This window comes from Canis aureus, chromosome 1, assembly GCF_053574225.1.
Source record: "Canis aureus isolate CA01 chromosome 1, VMU_Caureus_v.1.0, whole genome shotgun sequence".
NCBI lineage: Eukaryota > Metazoa > Chordata > Mammalia > Carnivora > Canidae > Canis > Canis aureus.
In genome coordinates, this window is record NC_135611.1 from 63,060,792 (window position 1) to 63,079,812 (window position 19,021).

Genomic DNA, 19,021 nt, shown 5'->3' on the forward strand with positions numbered 1-19,021 from the left:
AAAATTCTGATGATACTAAATATAAAATATAACACTTGCTTTCTATTTTTCTCAGATTATATGAATACTAATTAGAATATTATTGTCATTTTCAATGTTAGAAATGATTGCTTATATCTTCATACTATTTTTACTAAGAAAATAAGCCTAGATTCATACACAGTGGTTATATCTAGACATTGTCTAAGTATGTCAGGGTACATAAGAAACATCTCTCTAAATAGAATCACAGTGACTAAGATGGTCTTAATATTCCCCTTAGCTTGACTAAATTTCAGACAGGTGTCTTCCTGATTATAGGTCCTCAACCTCCCTTGTATTAGTACATTTACTTTAGAAAACCTGCAATTGTAAATTCTTTCTCTGTTCCTTTGAAATATAAATCTGCTACAACCAGAAATATCTTTCTCGGGACCTAGGAGACATCCTTTTGAAATGTAATCATCAAAGGATATAGTTTTCCTCTATCCCAGTCTCTATGGGAAGGAAGGAGCCTAACTTCAATAATCAACAATTAGTAAACACAGATGGCCTAATCACAATGACCGCAGCCCCACACTCCAACTGCCCAACATCCTCCAGTTCCTTTCAAGTTCATCTCAGAGCTTTAAAATTCTTTAAAATTCTCAGGCTTTATGTTTCATTGGTGTTGGACTTGAATTTCTATTGCAATGAACTCGAGCCCTATTGCAATAGTCCTCAATAAAGTCTATCTTATCTGTTAAGTTCCACGGGATGCCTGTTTTCCTTGACAGCAAGGAATATTTTACTCCATCTCATGACATTCTGATAAAAGGAGGTGGTGTGTAGGGGATGGACTATGACTTATTTGTTATTTGCAAGTTAATGGAATGAAGTAGCATCAGTTGCTGGTTAGTGTCAGAGATATAAGCAGTTAATAGAGTAAAATAGTCGATATTTTCCACATTTTGGAAATTTGATAAAGCTTCTAATGGAATGGAAGATCTGGGATTTTGAGAAGTCATGTTTTATCCTCTATATCTTGAGAAAGACAAGATTTAAAATTGTTTTTTTAGAAAGTAATTTTCCCTTTTATATGAGGTAATGAAGGAAAATACATTCAAGAAATGTCTGCATAATATAGATCCAGTTATCCAATGGAAACACAGGCGAGATGACAGACAAAACTCAAATCTTGATTTTGGTAACTTGTTTACACAAAAGGCATAGTGGAAGTTTTGCATTAAACATACCTTCCTTCTTTTCATCTTTTTTAGCTGCTGCTGAAATAAAATAAATAAATAAATAAATAAAATAAAATAAAATAAATAAAGTGTTAAGAGAGATTAAATGAATTTTAATTGTTTTTCAGAATACTCCTGGGAATATGAGACTGTATTCCATGTATTTATAAATTGAGTGGTTATCTATGCACAAATTAATCCATCCAACTCTGCAATAAGAGAATAACTTCAAAATATTATTTTATGTGAAGGTTTTTAAAAACTAAGATATCAGCATAAAACCAAAAAAAAAAGAATTAAAAACATATTGTTACATAGACAAGAAGTCAAATTAATAAGTACAGACTGTAGTTTAGTGTAAGTTCATTTTAGTTCTGAAATTGTTGCATCTGAGAAAAGTACAAACAGTTTTAGAAGAATATGATTAGATCTATGCCAAAAATGGTGGTGATATTTCATAAATTATCTGTGCCTAGCTATTAAGAAATTATACACCAGTTGACTTCATGCATTTATGACAGTAGTATTTAAAAAGTCCCATTTCAGCAAGGGGTAACAACTTTTAGCAAATATATGCCATCCTTACACAGAGAAAAAGCATGGCACACTTTAATCACCTTTGAACTCTGACTTTCTCTGTGGCAGATTTCATCTAATCCTGAATCATGAATCTAAATCTGGATCCAAGTTGTAACTTACCTTACCAAACACATTTGGGGGAGGTATGGAGTCAGTTTGGGATTGCTCCAAGCAAGATGACTCTTGGTTCTGGGTAAAATTCATTCAGGAGTCAAATCCATTCCAAGAAGTCTTAAGCCACATGAATTGAATCAGAAATTGTACATATTCCCTTAAAGTAATCCTATCTGTGTGAATTAGAATTTGGGGGAGGAGGGGGAATCTGACCCAACAGCTAGTGCTACTTTGGGTGTTTGGTCTGTGCTATACTTACCATAGCACTTTCATGTGCATCTTCTCACTGGAGCTTCACCTAGACCCACCTAAGTTCTTACTGGTTTCAGAAAATTCACTGCCTAGATGACCCCCCATCTGCTCAACATAAAACTGCCCCAAAATGAAGCCTCATCACCCCTCTTAAGCTAGTTCCTTTCCCTGGGACTTATTTTTGACAATTATAATAATCGTATTCACCCACGCTCAAAAGCTCAGTACCATTTTTTGAAAAAGATTTTATGTATTTATTTGACAGAGAGAGAGAGAGAGAGAGCGCACAAGCAGGGGGAGCAGCAGAGGGAGAGGGAGAAGCAGGCTCCCCTCAGAGCAGGGAGCCTGATTTGAGGCTGGATCTCAGAACCCTGAGATCATGACCTGAGCCGAAGGCAGCTGCTTAACCAACTGAGCCACCCAGGTGCCCCTCAGTACCATTTTAATTTCTTTTATTTCATTCTGTATAGTCTTCCAAATACTATTTCTTCAAAATGTCCATCTTAGTTGTATTGTTTTCTCAAGTCTTTGACACCATCATAGTTGATTGTCTCCTATCTTGATAATGACTATAGCCTTTCATGATCATCACTAGCTCTTTGTTTATTTAAGCCATCGAGTAGTGCTAGTAGTGCTAGTGGTGCTTTTTCTCCTCTTTCAGTTTATTCTTTAATCATGCTCCAAGCCCAAGTGAAGTCATCCTTCATCTATGAGGAATCCTTCAATCCCCAACTCATTAAAAATCACTTTGTCTTAACTAGTATGACATTCATTATCTCTACAATTCAATTCAGCACGACATGATATTCTATTTATGTTATATTTTAAATTTCTTATGTCTCCAAATTATAATATGTAGTACAGAGTCATTTATTCATACTCTTCTCTATCTCAAACTCTGTTAAAAAATTTTTAAATGTACCTCCCAAAAAATGTGCTAAATTTTAATAAAAGAGCTAAAAATGCACACATTTACACACAGCTTATATAAAACTAGATTTTAGATATATTCTTTGTCATAAAAGTAAAAAATAAATAAATGAACAGATATATTCTAGTCTTTTACCATACTGCAAGCATCATTATCAATTTTGTCATTTTATACACCAAAATATCAGTCTGCTGCAGCAATACTGCCAATTGTGTTCAAGCTCCGTCTCCTAATGAAAAGCATGCAAATATTAATTATTTCTATACTTGATTTAATAATGCAGCTGTGGTATTATAAACCTAAGAAGGATCTAGGGAGGATATAGGCAGCACAAGTGACATTTATCCTTACTTGATGTCCCTGCTTTGATGTGTCATTGCCATTTTAGTGAACAGCCCCAAACTCTGGCCTTGTGTATGTTTAATCAACACGTTTATATAATTTCCTTAAAATAATGGTTCTAACAAAACTGAATCTCCAGGTTATTAATGGCTCAACAATAAATCTTTGATTCCGAAGAATTATTTCTGAGGCTGCCTTGTCCAGCCTAGTTGGAATGGAAACATGAAGAGCCCATAGCCCCAAGCTCAAATTTGAAGCAAGTTTCCATATATCTCTGCAATTTCCTTCCCTTGAATTCCTCTGATATGACACTAAAGGAACATTAAATTCCTGCTCCAAGTTGTAGTTTCACATCCACCAAAGCCTCAAAAGCCTCAATCAAAACAGAAGTGTCTTACGGCAAGTTTTTTTCTTTTTTATAAGAACATATATACATCAACCACAATGCTTCTTTGAACTGATAGCCATTTGCTTGAGGAAAAGACTCTTGAGTTGCATTTTCACGAGTGAAAACCCCCAAGTGATAATAATATCTGTTCTGCATTGCTGTGTCCCGTAATATTTGTTACACTCCCTATTAGAACTCTCCCAAAGAAGAATCTGTTTTCTTGAACAACCTGATGATTAAATGAAAATTAAAAATTGGTATCATACCTCTTCATCATCCTAGCATATGCGTTGCTTATAAATAACATCATTGGGTCAAATGGAATGCAGCTAACCTATTTTACCAATATTTAATATGATTATTCCACACCTAGTTGAGTCCAAGTTAAATGTAACCATGTCATGTGTTATGTGCTGAGGAGTCTGCTAGAAAGGCTTTCTGGCCAGAAACAAATATAACACCTTCTAAATGCATGTCCTTTATTGCTACACGTTGCGTAATATAGCAAAGGAAAGGAAGTGAAGATTCTCCCTATTCAGGATGAGTTAAATTGGTGATGGGGATTAGTAGTGCACTGGGTGTTGTATGGGAGTGTCGAGTCGCTATATTGTAAACCTGAAACTAATACAACACTACCACTATATGTTAACTAACTGGGATTCAAAACTTAAAAAGCCGAAAAACTTACCTCTATTAAATATTTTACCTCTTCTTCCATAAATGTGATCCATAAAGTTTTCATAGAACAAAAGTCAGGACACTTCTGTCCTTCCTTTATGCTTTCATCAAATTACTTTTCATGGTTTAAGAATAAAGGTCAGACAAATCATATTCCATTCTGTTTACTTGGAGACACACAGGAGTCAGAATAGCTTTCTCACAAGATGTGATTTCAAATAATGGTTTAAAAAATAACTTTACAGGAAAATTATTTAAAAGGAGTACTTTTCCCAAACTGATCACTTAAAGACTCAATATTTTGGGGTGCCTGAGTGGCTCAGGCAGTTAATTATTAACCGTCAGTTAATTATCTAACTCTTGGTTTCAGCTCAGGTCATGATCTCAGGGCCACACGTAGGGCTCTGTGCTCAGTGCTCAGTGGGGAGTCTGCTTGAGATGCTCTCTCTCCTTCTCCCTCTGCCCCTTCCCCCATTCTCTCTTTCTTTCCCTAAAATAAATAATATTTTTCTAAATTTCTTTTAAAGATAATCACTTTTGATGACCCAAAGTTATAAGTAAGTGATGAAACTGATTTTCTCAGGTGGCTTATAAAAATTAGGGCCATTACTTTGTAGTCATATCTGGAACCCAATTTCTGCAGTCTTAACATAGATGTAATAAAATCAATTTAATAACATTCTGGCTGATTTTTCTAATATGACACAAATTACAAAGTGCAACCGAAAACATTAGAAAAATTGGATATTATTTGTATATCTCCATCAATATTCCTATCTATTATCTATCAATGTATCTTATCTATTATCTATCAATGTATCTATGGCTTATTTTTAGAAATATAAATAAAAGCTAATGACTGAAACTTAGAGTCAACACACTAAATCTTGAGTCCTTCATGATTCCTCCAGCTACTAAAAAACAGTCGAAATGTGTATTGTAATGCAACAATATTTTCTGTAATAATCCAGCAGATGGTGCTATTCTGCAATAAACAGCTTTTGCTTTCGTCAATAAAGTGCTATGTAGTGAGAGAAAGAAAGAAGAAGAAAAGAAAGAAAGAAAGAAAGAAAGAAAGAAAGAAAGAAAGAAAGAAAGAAAGAAAGAAAGAAAAGGAAAGAAAGAAGAAAGAAAGAAAGAGGATGTTTAAAGTATTTTATTGCTTACCTTGTGCCACAACTTTTATAGTCCCTTGTTTGGTTTCAGGAGCTTTCCCTGGCTCTTATAAAGAAAAAAAAGATAAATTACCATGAAGTACTATTTCAGAAAGATATTTAACCCCCCCAAAAGGGGAGATTAGAAAATCGAAAACAAATATAAAAACCATTGCCCTTGGCACTCAGAATTTTTGTTAAGAAAAGAGCACAATTATTAGGGGGGATCACTAAGATACTGGGTTTATTGAGATAAAAATAAAATTTCTCAAAACTGTTTGCCTTATTGTTAACTGGCCGCGGGGCACTTTGCATTTGTTTGGCACCTGAATTTGAAAATCTCAGAATTCTTTATAAATTATTTCTGTATTATCACTTTAGAAATGGATGGAACATTTAGACATAAATAAGTGGTGCATAGGTGCACACTGAGGAACTGATATGAGGATAAAACCCAGAACCGCTAATATCCATCTCATCTTTTACTCAAGATGCCACTCCCCGTATGTAGGGCTGCGATGTCCATCTCCGTTAGTGTGGTCCCAGGCAGAGTATGGGTTATGAGAGAATAAGAAAACTTCATTTTGAATCTTTCTTCCCTCTTGTCTTGTTTTTGGTTTTTTATTTTTTTCAGAATTTTCTTGTTAATGAAATAGGATACAAAAGCAGATATGCTATTTAAAAAATATTATTTAATTAACTAACATGAAAAACAAAGGGGAAATAAAGATTTCAAAAAGCAAGCTTCTTACCCATTTCACTTTATAATGGTTCGTGATTATCTTCAGTAAGCTTTCAATAATTAAATTACCATTTAATAATATGGGAAGGAAGATATGGTCATTCTTTATAGATGTTGACCTTTATTCATTCATTCATCACATATAGATTTGGGACCTATTATGTGAATATACAAAGCTATGTGAAAATATAGTAGCTTATATAGATATATACTCAATCTTTTGTTTAATTATCATCAAATGTTGATTATAGCTTATTTAATATTAACTTTTAGAGTTAAAAATAAGATTGCATCAGAATAACTTGCAAAAAATCAAAGTTTCCATGTTTTTTAGACCAAAAAAGGTTTCATTTCTAATTCACGCCTTACCTCCAGTTTCCAGTTGGTGAGGTAATTGTTCATTTATATCATAACAAAGATTATGAAAATGCCAATTAGTCATTCTGTTTTTTATGAAAGAAATATTATTTGATTCATATATGATTTTTATTATTACCCTATTTATTATTCAAAGAAAAATCTTTTGCCAAAATTAAGTTGATTTTATTTTACCTATGATCTCTTTATTTTTTTTTCCCCTGGAGGAAAATATCTATGCCAGCTTCATGCTAGTGCTATCTTTGTCACATAGAACACATGACCTCAATGGCTAGTCAAGATTTATATACAGATATGGAATTTTTAACTAACATATTTCTCGGTATTGCTCTAGCTCTATACCTACGTGACTAGCATCTAGTAGTCACTTAATAAATATTGGTATTAGTGGAGCTAATTCTCAACTCTGTAATCATAAAATATTATTTTCCTCCATAATTCCATTTACTCTGTCTCTGATCTCAAGCTTTTCAGTAGAAATTAACAATTTAAAACCAAATGCTTTCCAAGTCTGTCAACTTGCATTCACCCAATATCAATCTCAAATCTGTTGAGGACACATGAAGAGGTGAGGATATTTGATATCTACTTCTGTACAGCATTACGGTTTTCAAAACTACAAGGCTTTAAGGAAGGAGTTAACTCTGAGACCATAAATGAACAGCATCATGGCCACACCAAAAATTGCAGAAGAGTGAAAATACATCAAATCCATACAAATTTTTATTATAAATAATTTTTCTTTTATTACTGCCAACTACAGAAGAAACAGACTTTTTCATTAGGAAAAATTTCAAATATCTATAAAACCAAAGAAGCAAGTCTAATGATCTCCATGTACCTAATACCCATTTAATAATTATCATGTGATAGCCAGTCTTATTTTCTCAATATTACTCACTACTGCCTCTACATGTGTCCCAAATGAAAATTTCATTGTAGCGAATACAAATGATTTAATCATTCCCAGGATTTTATTTGATAATTTTATATTTTTGAAATAGAATTACAATGATTTTTTTTAAAGGATTTTATTTATTTATTTATTCATGAGAGAAAGAGAGAGAGAGAGGCAGAGACATAGGCAGAGGGGGAAGCAGGTTCCTTGCAGGGAGTCCAATGTGGCACTTGATCCCTGAACCCAGGATCACGCCCTGAGCCAAAGGCAGACACTCAACCACTGAGCCACCCAGGTGTCCCAAATACAAAGATTTAAATAAAAACAGATGATGAATTCAAATAAATTCAAATAAAGAGTATAATAACTCTGAAATTGATTAGTAATATTTTGGGCCACTAAATCAGAGACAGGATGGACCTAGATTAATATGTCAGTATAATTTACTTGGGAATGTCTTAGTAAAAAATTATCAGAGAAGTCAGTATCCTTCAGTTCCTGAAACATGTGTTTATATAAATTGTCAAGAATCAGCTAAGCCAAATGGAACAGTCCGATTTATAAAATTGAAAAAAAAACATTATGAATCTGTAAATGTTTTGTTAAGGAATCAATTTTCACATACCGATTTAGGCATTAGTTCAATATCATAAACTTTTCATTTATAGGACTCTGTTTATACTGACTTCATATAATATGAAATGTAAACTCATTGAGTTTTCAAATGTATGTTTCACATAACTTTATTTTTTTAAGATTTTATTTTTTAATCCCTACAGCCAATGTGTAGATCTCGAACTCATGATCCTGAGATCAAGAGGCGCATGCTTCACCAATTGAGCCAGCGAGGCACTGCTTCAGCAAATGGATTCCCACCCCGAGTTCAGCTTTGGTCTGTGACTAACAGATAGTAGATGAAGAATAATAATAGTATTGTTGTGATCATACTTACATTTTAAATATTTTGTAAGCAATCCTTCAGTTCCCTTCAAAATAAATCATTACATATGTTTTTATTCTTGAAGGTAAGTTGAGGGGCACCTGGTAGTTCAGTAGGTTAAATGTCGCACTCTTGATTTCAGCTCTAATTGTGATCTCTCCGTTGTAAGATTGAGCCCTGCAATGTGTAGGGAATCTGCTTGTCCCTCTTCTCTCTTCCTTACCCTCCCTCCCAGCTTACACATGTATGCTTGTTTGCTCTCTCTCTCTCAAAAATAAATAATTTTTTTAAATCTTAAAAAAGTAATTTGGGAGCGATCATTTTCTCTTTTAAAAGGAACAATCAGTAGTCCCTAAATAACACTTAAACCCTTTACAAAAGAGTAAAACACAAAAGAAAGAGCTGAGGGAAAGAAAGGTGAATAATCTGACAAAGGTAGGAGAACAAGTGGCAGCAGGTAGTAAAGTAGTTAATGGTTTCTGAAGACTTAGTCTTCATCCTCGTCATTTCTCAATAACCATCCCGCTGGATTCAGCAGTACAGATTTCTATTTCAGTGTGTGCCTATATTTAAATTAATTACCAACAAAACTATAGCTTCCTATAGTCTATAAATTCCATGTGATCACTGACGAGTTATTTATTCATCTAGCATCTAGCAAAATACTGGGAAAACTATCTCCCTTAAACATGCAAGCAGTTGATTGTATAAAAAATGCAATTATAAAAGTATAAAAAATCTAATTGAACATTTTATTTTTATTTTATTTTTATTTTTTTAATTGACCATTTTATTAAGTTTTGGGCTCTGTTTCACTTTTAAGGTGATAAAAACTAATTCAAACTCTTCTTCTCTTTGTTTATGTATTATACAATATGCAGAAAGTGTTTTAATTTTAAATTTCAGAACTTTATTTTCACTACAGTATAGTGTGACCCTGGCTGCAATTTGGAATTCTTTAGAATTTCACTATATCAAACAAATTTACAACAATTTGCGTGGATTTGGAAATTTAGGAATTCCACTGAAAAGCATGACATGAACCACACATTTCTTTAAAACTCAAATTGCGAATCAATTTTCTTTCATTAATTTTCCAAAAAAAAAAAAAAGAGAGAGAGAGAGAAATAGAAACATGTCTTCAAGGCCATGTCTTGCTAATCCTAGTAGGGTTAAATATTTAGATTGTTCTTAGGTGAGAAAAGGTGAATAACTTTCCCACAAACCAGAAAAGAAAGAAATATTTACTGGTTCAGCAGCTAAACTGTGAGCTAGCAATATGAAGCCTTGATCTATCAAAATATATGCATCCTTTTTGAATAAGATACCAGACTCTAAAGTCAAATCATCCTGCAATTTAATGAACTGCTAAATTAAGCCCTAAATCATTGTTTTTTATTCTCATAAAATCTAATTTACTATTTTTAGATGTAGATACTCCCGAAATAGAGAAAGGTTAACATTTAAGCTAAAAATTACTATATGCTTAAAAGGTCTTAAGCTAATAACCCTCTTGTACTTCATAGCTCCAGGAAAGCATATTTCAGAGGCATTGCTTCATCTGAGTATGACAATTATCCCATTGAGATGAAATTAATCATGAAGCAGCCTTCGGCCATCCTGTCTGACCAAGGGGACTGAAGCCTGAAAGGAGGGCCTATTTGCTGCGAGATATGCAAATTGCAAAAGGTGCACAATGCAGAAACATGAATAATTTATCAAAATAATCTGTTATTGCTAGAGGTTAAAAATCTAAATAAACTGGCAGCATCATTTACAATAGGTAGCATAATTGAGCTTCTTTTATTCCCCCAGGAAACTTTTATTTCATCAAGCAATATATTTTGTTTTAGAATCTAAGTAGTTTTTAACTTAATATCTTAGCATTATAGAGTTTAATTCAGGAAAAAAAATGATTATTCAATGTCTGCTGAAATATTCCCTTGATTTTTTTTAATCTTTAAGAAAACATACTATCTTTTTGATCAAAACATTTTAAGCGTTTCTTAATTTGAAAAAAAAAGAGCTTTGATGTTTTTATTAAATATAAGTCAATATCTATCTATAGTTTCTACACATGGAATCAGTTTTTCTTATATCACTTGGAGAGAATTAAGCATAGGAAAAAAATCTTGAAATACAGTCAGAATATTCACAGTTTAATTTGTTAATTTAATTCTAAATTAACAATTTAGGATTTAGAGTTGAAAACCAAGGTATCAATTTATTTAAATGACTAAAAGAAGGAAATTTTTTACAAATATAAATCAACATTATAAATTAGACAAAGATCATTTGGCTGTCTATTCCAAAATAAATGTGTCTACATAATCTATGTGATATATATGTATATATATAAATGTGTCTATATATATAAGTGTGTGTGTGTGTGTGTGTGTGTGTGTGTGTGTAGAGAGAGAGACACACATCAGCATGTTAATGAGAAGGTGGATTCCATTAGGTTAAGAAAAAGCTTCCTGCCACACAGCTAGTAAAACAATGAAATGCAATATCATCATGGGAAGATATGAAGTTGCATTCTTGGAGATGCCAGATAGAGAGACACCTGTTTTAGAGGAATCCTAGAAAAATTTGCCTAAAGCAAAGAGATAATCCCATGTGATCATTCCAGGTCCTTTTCCACCTTCTATAGCAACTTTCTAAAATCAATGACTATGAACACCGATGAGAGTATTTGAAAATGTTACCTATATTATGTTATAATAGCAAACTTTTTTATTATTTATTTCTTTTTATTATTGAGGCTTACGTTGGTAGTCCTCCCTTACCATGAAATAAGCATTCCTTTGGCAATATTTTAAAAGCAAGCATTCTGACCACCAAACTGGACCAATTCTCTTAGGAGAAGAACACCCTTCCTAGTACGTTTAGGACTTCAGTAGCTATCTGATGCTTTCACTGAAGTAAATGCTATATAGTTCAGAAAAGTATTGCTTTCCCAACATAAGTGACTTATTTCTTTAGCAAGGATTGCTTTAGATTCTTTATGCAAAATAAAACAAAAAAATTTTTAAAGAAAGTTGGAGTTTATTTAAGAATAAGGAGTTTATTGATAATATAAGCTTTTGTTATGCATACACACAGACACTATGAAAACTGAATTATTGACTCTTCAACCACATTTTCCAGCTAAAATTTCAGTCCTAAAAAAAGAAGTGAGGTACTGTGGGTAGGTCCTCTAACTCACAACTTACACATAGAATGGGGAATGGTTTCCTCATTAAAAATATCATAGAACAGAAGGATCTCAGTTCAGCCCCCCAAAATATCAGTTCCTATTGTTCTAACCTTAGTAAACAGTGTCTGTGAATGTTATCATTCTGTTTTTCACTTTCCTAGAAAATAAGAAACACACACCTTTTTTATCTAATTACCCAATTTGGAAATGTTATATAAACAAGCAGAATTGCAAGTGTATATGTAATCTTACAAAAAATAGTAAGGACAGTAAAGGAAAAATCTGAGAGCAAAGACCGTTTTATACTTATTTGTATCATCAGTCTCTAACAGAGTTCTTGGCACTGAGAAGGCATTCAGTAAATGTTTTTGCATGAATAAATGAATAATGATTAGGAGACAAGGTGTTTGAAAAATCATTGTTATATACCTGAAAATTGTAAACCAAATAGGTAGCAATTATCTTCATAAAATTGCTCAGACTCATTGAGTCTTTTTTTTTTCTGTACAGTACAGCAGATGTCAAAATCTGAAGATGTTATAATCAGCTTCAAAGAAAATCTAAGTTTCTTGTAAAAATAACAAGGTTTATAAAATGCAGATTTATTACACTGTTAAGTTAGAATGATTTCCAAAAAGAAGAAATCCTTAGCCAAGTGTCCTAAATAAAGCAATCCAAGAAGAATTTGGAGGTGTGTTTTGAAGCAAACACATTCTGCTAAATTTTGTTCTCAGGTTGAACAGAATTTAGGGAATGAACAACACTCCATTTGATATTAAATGAGAGAATATGCCTCCCAGTAATTACTGAGGTTCATCACTCAGTCTTCAATATCTATTGCATGCGTGCTTACTGTAAACAAGGCACCATAGGTTCTAAATATAAGGACTAGTTCTACTCAATAGGGCACTACATGAAACATGCTAAATAAAGGGAGTAGTAAGCTGAGTTTTAGTATTGGAAATTTTTAAGAAGCCAGGATATAGATATGTCTTAAGGGAGAGAGAGAATATAGAGCAACAAAAGGGGTAAGAGAAAGAAAGGTATAAAGTGGGATAATTGATCTATCTGGCTGGGGCAGAAGAATCTAGTTGGCGTTAGGGAGAAGTGAAAATAAAAATTTAAAAATTGTTTAAATGCAAGTTACAGTCAAAATAATTCATTTTGAAATCTCGGCAAATGGGATGTGCTTTTTTTCTTAAAACATTAAGAGTGATTGCATTTTTGAATAAGGGAATTGCACAGCAACATTTTGAAGAGATAAAACTTCCCATGAAGGTCAGGAGAAAGGGTATATCCTGATAACATACAAGTCAGGAAAGTTGTCACTGAAATACCCTAGTTTTTAGATGGCAGTGCCTAGACTAGTTAAGTATTTGTGGAAATGGAAAGAAAATCATAATAAGTTAGACATTTAAAAGAATATATTAATAGAATTTTTAGATTTGACATGTACAGAGGAGGAAAAAGAAGGCTGTTTATTCAAATATGACAGTTTTGGAACCTGATAAACAGAATTGGTTTTAACATAATTAAAGTTTACAGTGCATGTTGAATTTGAGACAATGGTGAGACTTGACATGAAAATATGGAGTGGACATTGGGTCCTCAAGAATTATGAAAATTCTAGAGTCATATGGAACACTGAGGTGTGAATTAAAATAGTAAGAGTAAAAGGTACAATTTTTCCAAGGGCTAGAGAGCCTCAAGTTGCTTTTCCATTGAGAAAAATATTGGTAATAAGGCCCAGGGACAAGCCAAATCATGTTGGTTTCAACAAGGTCAAAGAAAGAGGATATTTTACAAAGAAGGAAATAAACCTCAGAATTAAGAAAAGAGAGAGAGAGAGAGTCCCTGGCAACATTTGTGAATATGAATCAGGATGCAGATAAAAGAAAGCCTACTTTAAAAAAAAAAAGAAAGGAAAAGAAAAGAAAGCCTACTTTTTTTGTGTGCCAGTCTCAGCATATCAATAACCAATGTTGTAACTAGACTGGCCCTTGTGGTTCTTATTATGATTGCAAGATGCCCTTAGCCCCAATCATCAGGGAACTTTGAAAAAAAAAAGTTTGTTACTTAGAAGTTCTGGAAATTACATGGGATATCTGGGGCCACACAGTGAGGTTGTAGGGGAGAGAGAGAGAGAGAGAAAGAGAGAGAGAGAGAAAGAGAAATATCAAGCAGGCAGGTCCAGAGTTCTGGTTTTACTGGTGTGTCACTTTGGATGGACCTTGAGGACATTCTGCTAAGTTAACTAAGTCAGAGAAAGGCAAATACTGTATGATCATTTATATTTGGAATAAAAAAAAAACAAATTAAATAAAAAAATTCATAGATATTGAAAATGGAATGGTGGTTGCTAGATGGGGGGGTGGTGGTTAGGGGTTGGAAGCAACAGGTGAAGGAGGTCAAGAGGTACAAACTTGGAACTACAGAATAAGTTTTGGGGATGTAATGTACAGCATGGTGACCATAGTCCATAATATTGCATTACATGCTTGCGGGTTGAGAAGAGAGAAAATCTTAAAAGTTCTCACCACAAGAAGAAAACTCTTCTGTAGTTTTGTATGGTAATGGCTGGTAACTAGATTTATTGTGGTGTTCATTTTGTATTACAAATATCACATCGTTATGTTGGACACCAAAAACTAATATAATGTTATATGTCAATAATATCTCAATAAAAACAATCCATTAACCATAGGGTTTTACAAGCACATTCTTTTTTTTTTTTAATAGTACACAAAGCTTCCCTCCAGGGTTAGGAGCAAAGAGGGGGAAACAGGGATAAAGGACACAATCTTACTTGACTTAAGTGTTACTTGAGTTTGGTGCTGCTAGTCCATGTCAGATACCCCAAAATGACCGATTCTTCCTCTCCTGTGGCACTATTTTGGATTCTTTGAAATTCCTCCACTGGAGCAACCTGACTGTTGTTCCAAAGTGGCAGGAGGCCTCTTTCAGGTAGGTGCAGAAGAACCCCTCAGCTTACTATCTGCCCCCATTACCACCATCTTTACTTTGCCACTATGGATGACTCAAAGGTTCATCTCTCAACTCAGACTTTTCCAGGTGTGCGACAGGTACCAATGCATGAATCTACCTCCCCTCTGCTACCACCATCCTCCTTTTAGAGGACACATACCAAGTTTTCTGAAGCTCTCTAACTTGTTTTAAGATTAAAGAGAATTATTATCATTCTCTTTCTGAGTATGCAGAAAATGCAGCTCAGGGACAACCCTAAACCAATGTTTTCATCTTCCCAGTGAAAGATTCATTTATAATATTGAACTTTTAAAAAATGTTTATATAGCAGAAAATATGATTTTTCAGAACCTTGAATACAATGACCAAGAGTTTCTTAAGTCCATATGTAATATGGTATGTGTCATAAATGTCCTTTCATACTATTAAATGTAATATTTTCCTTAATTGAGTAAACCATTTTTGAAGATTAATCTGTCTGCTGTGACTACCTCATGTCTATACTTAGTTTCTCATGTAAATCAGTATTTAAAAATATATCTCTGATATCTCATTCATTAAGATATACAAATTCAAATTATATACTATTTATACAGAAATTTGATCATCATGGAACATATAGTAATGTGAATTCATCAAGGAAAAGAATAATGTCTAAATATGGACTAAAATAATGATTGCCATGTTAATTGTTGGCCAAAATCTATAAATTGATACATCCATAAATCACTTCTTATCCACTTAAAGTGATAAAAGCGTGAATGTCTATTTATTGTACATTTTACAATAAATTGGATTTGATATTAATATATCTTATTCAATTAAAAATATGTTATTTTGTGATTTGCTTTGATTATTTAGTTATATATAAAAAGTTATATACCATTACTTTAAAATTTATTTCCATAGTGAAAGAACACTGTACATTTCTCTTTAAGCATGATGTATGTTATATTTCAAATATATCAATAAATTTGAAAATGTACTATCTGTTAATTTAGAAAGTTTAGAAAATCCTCATTTGGATTATAAAAATAGATTTTTCATCTCAGTTTTCTGTATTTAAATTATATATATTATTAAACAATTTAATTTTTTTAATTTAATTTTTAATATTTCCAACACTCATTAAATAATTAACTTCACAGTTCCAAATTTTTCTTTTTTTTAAGAAAAGTCCTTCTCAATTTTCAATGAGATAAAGAAATTAGAAAAGGAAATTGCAAAGTACTAATTATTATCTTATATAAGTGTATTTGAAGTTCTTCTAACTAAGACTTGATTTGTTTCTCCCAAGGGTCACTAAAAAAAAACCTACCCTAGGATTAACAATGATGTACCACTGTCCATTTTTTAGTGTGCTTAAGCAAAACATTTCTTTAGAAATACATTCTGTAGTAGAACATGTAGTATTAATAACAGTAGTAGTAATATTTGTAGTAGTATTAATAGATTTTGACTTCAGGCTCCAATTTCTTTGATCCAGAATTGAGACATATTTACTGTTTTCAATCATGGTATCAAATACCTTTCTATGAGCCATTTTGTATTTTTTCAAATTAATGTCAGTTATATTACATATTCATATGAAGAATATTTAAATTTTAGGTTGGCACACAAAAGATGATTATAGAGTATCAAATTAACTAAATAATTCTAGTACTAAAATTTTTAGTATAAAATTTTCATGTCAATGAAACAAATGCATATTATTTTGGGGATTGTGTCTTTTTCATATATTTGAATGCAAGGAAATACACAGATTTTTAACTTTAGGAATAATCACAGATATAAGTTAAATACCATTCTAAAACAATCTGTAATTTAAATTTTAGGAAAGAAAGACAATGACTGCTTCAATGGGATTGGGCATACCACAGTTTAAATTCTACAAATATCAAATATATTCATTACTCTCTTCAGATCTCTTTCACATCTAAACTGCCTACTTCTTTTTTTTTTTTAAACTGCCTACTTCTTTAAGATCTTAATTTTAAAATCTTCCTAATTGTAGGTCTCAATTTGTGTGCATAGCATGCTATGTTCTTCATACATTTCTTTGTTATTTGTCATTTATGGAATTCAATGTTATTATTGTCCTTATCAATACATAAGAGAAACTCATGCTTTGTTTTCAAAGATTTCCTTGGTGTTAGATATCAAGAGAGACTCTGAAGGATCATGTTTCTGTGTTTGAGACTGGCAAGTTTCTTTTTCTTTTTTAATGTTTTATTTATTTATTCATGACAGACACACAGAGAGGAGAGAGAGAGAGAGGGAGGGAGAGGGGGGGAGAGAGAGAGAGAGAGAGAGAGAGAGGCAGAGACACAGGCAGAGGGAGAAGCAGGCTCCATGCGGGTAGCCTGACATAGGACTCCATCCCGAGTCTCCAGGATCACACCCAGGGCTGAAGGCGGCGCTAAACGGCTGAGCCACTGGGGCTGCCCAAGTTTCTTTTAACTGGGAAGATGGTTTATAACATTGAGTGTAAATCACATAAATGATTTTCTTACACCAAATTAATTTGTTTGACTATTCTGACAATATTCTAACATATAAGAAAATCTGGATTAAAAAATTTCTTTAAATGATTGAATTCCAAAATTACTAAAATGCATTATAGACTATAAACATTTTTTTAAATTCTAGAAACAATTCAAAGATCAAATTCATGTAAAGGCAATCAAATTCAATAAAAGTAGATGAGTTATAGATCCTCAGTTAATTAAAAGAGAATATAACTAGACATTCTTCTATTTTTGGTTAAGATACATGTTGCCATTATTTTAATATTTTAAGAGAGGCTGATATTTTAAATGCTTAATGTTCTCTTATATCAATATCATTGTTTCTGTTTACAATTAATATCATTTTATTAATACTACTTCTATGCCTAATGAGATAAATAATTAAAAGGAAGCCTTGGAATACTTCTATTTTGAACTTCTTTTGTGAAATAGTACATTCCCTTTTTATTTAAGGCAAAAAATATAGGATTTTCTATAAATTTGCTCTAGAAACTAGCTATTAATACCATTGTTGTCTTTAATGTTTTCTTTTAAAGCCAGAATCATTTGTGTTAAAAGATTTGCTTGTGTTTTTATATGGCTATAAAAATGATTCATTGAAAACTTTTTGGAAATTACATTTTCTCTTCATTATATATGCACATAAAATATATAAAGTTTCAAACTTTATATTAAAATATATAGTTGAAACTGTAAGAAAAGATGATCCTATTTTTGAAAAGAGATGATAAAACTTATTATATTGGAAAGATGCTGAACCAAGAATCTGAATACTTGTGACTTAGCCCAGGCCTGGCTGTCTATCTGATGGGATTATGATACAGAACAAGTGAAATAATTTATGTATCCATTTCAAAGAGACATTCCATTCAAAGATAAATATCTCTATAAGTACAATGCCACCCACCGTCTGCCCCCTGACATTCCCTCATTTTAGAGTTCTACATTGATTTCAGTAACTGATCATTTGGGCCACTGGTTTTTTCTCTTCATGTGCTTTAAAGTCCAACTCCTATGTTTTAAATTCACCAACAAAGAGTGCCACCCCTGGGGCAGTCTAAGATAGCGGTGTGTGAAGACTCTGAACTTACAGCCTCCCACAGACACAACAAATCTACATACAGGACAATTTCCGAAAAACACCACAAAACTAGCTGAAAAACACCACATCTCCACAGCAAAAGATAAAAGGACCACACTGAGACAGGTAAGAGATGCTGAGATGTAGTCTCACCAAAAACCCCACCCCTGGAGCAGGGACCCACAATCGGGGAGGAGGGGTAGATCTCTCAAATCCAGAGCTTCTCCTTGAAGAGTTCACCTCCACTAAACCAGCCTTACAAAAAATGTTCAAGGGACTTATTTAAGCTTGAAAAAGAATCCTAACTAGTAACAAGAACACATACAAAAGTATAAATCTCACTGGTAAAGGTAAATGTATAGTAAAGGTAGTGGATTAATCACACAGTGGTATGAAGATTAAAAGACAAAATTAGAAAAATAACTATAACTATAGTAATTAGTTAAGAGATACACAAAATAAAAAGATGTAAAATGTGACAACAAAAACAAAACATGGAGGGGGTTAAAAATGTTGAATTTAGAACGTATTCAATTTTAAACTGCTATATCGTCTTGAAATAGTTATACATATAAATTGTATATATACATAAACACATAAAACATTGTTATGTGTGAGCCTCAAAAT

At 32.6% G+C, this 19,021-nt stretch overlaps 1 protein-coding gene across 19 annotated transcripts in view; it reads right to left on the reverse strand.

Annotated features, from left to right (window-relative positions):
* Positions 1-19,021, reverse strand: part of TRDN (triadin) — a 361,517-nt gene that overhangs the window by 144,514 nt on the left and 197,982 nt on the right. For 18 of the 19 annotated variants that reach the window (XM_077902099.1, XM_077902108.1, XM_077902138.1 and 15 more), the window contains 2 exons: positions 5,657-5,710; positions 1,215-1,244 (listed from right to left, as the gene is read on the reverse strand). In XM_077902099.1, coding sequence (XP_077758225.1) covers positions 1,215-1,244; positions 5,657-5,710 — 84 coding nt within the window. The remainder of the gene's footprint in view (positions 1-1,214; positions 1,245-5,656; positions 5,711-19,021) is intronic. The other variant, XM_077902007.1, reaches the window with a different exon arrangement.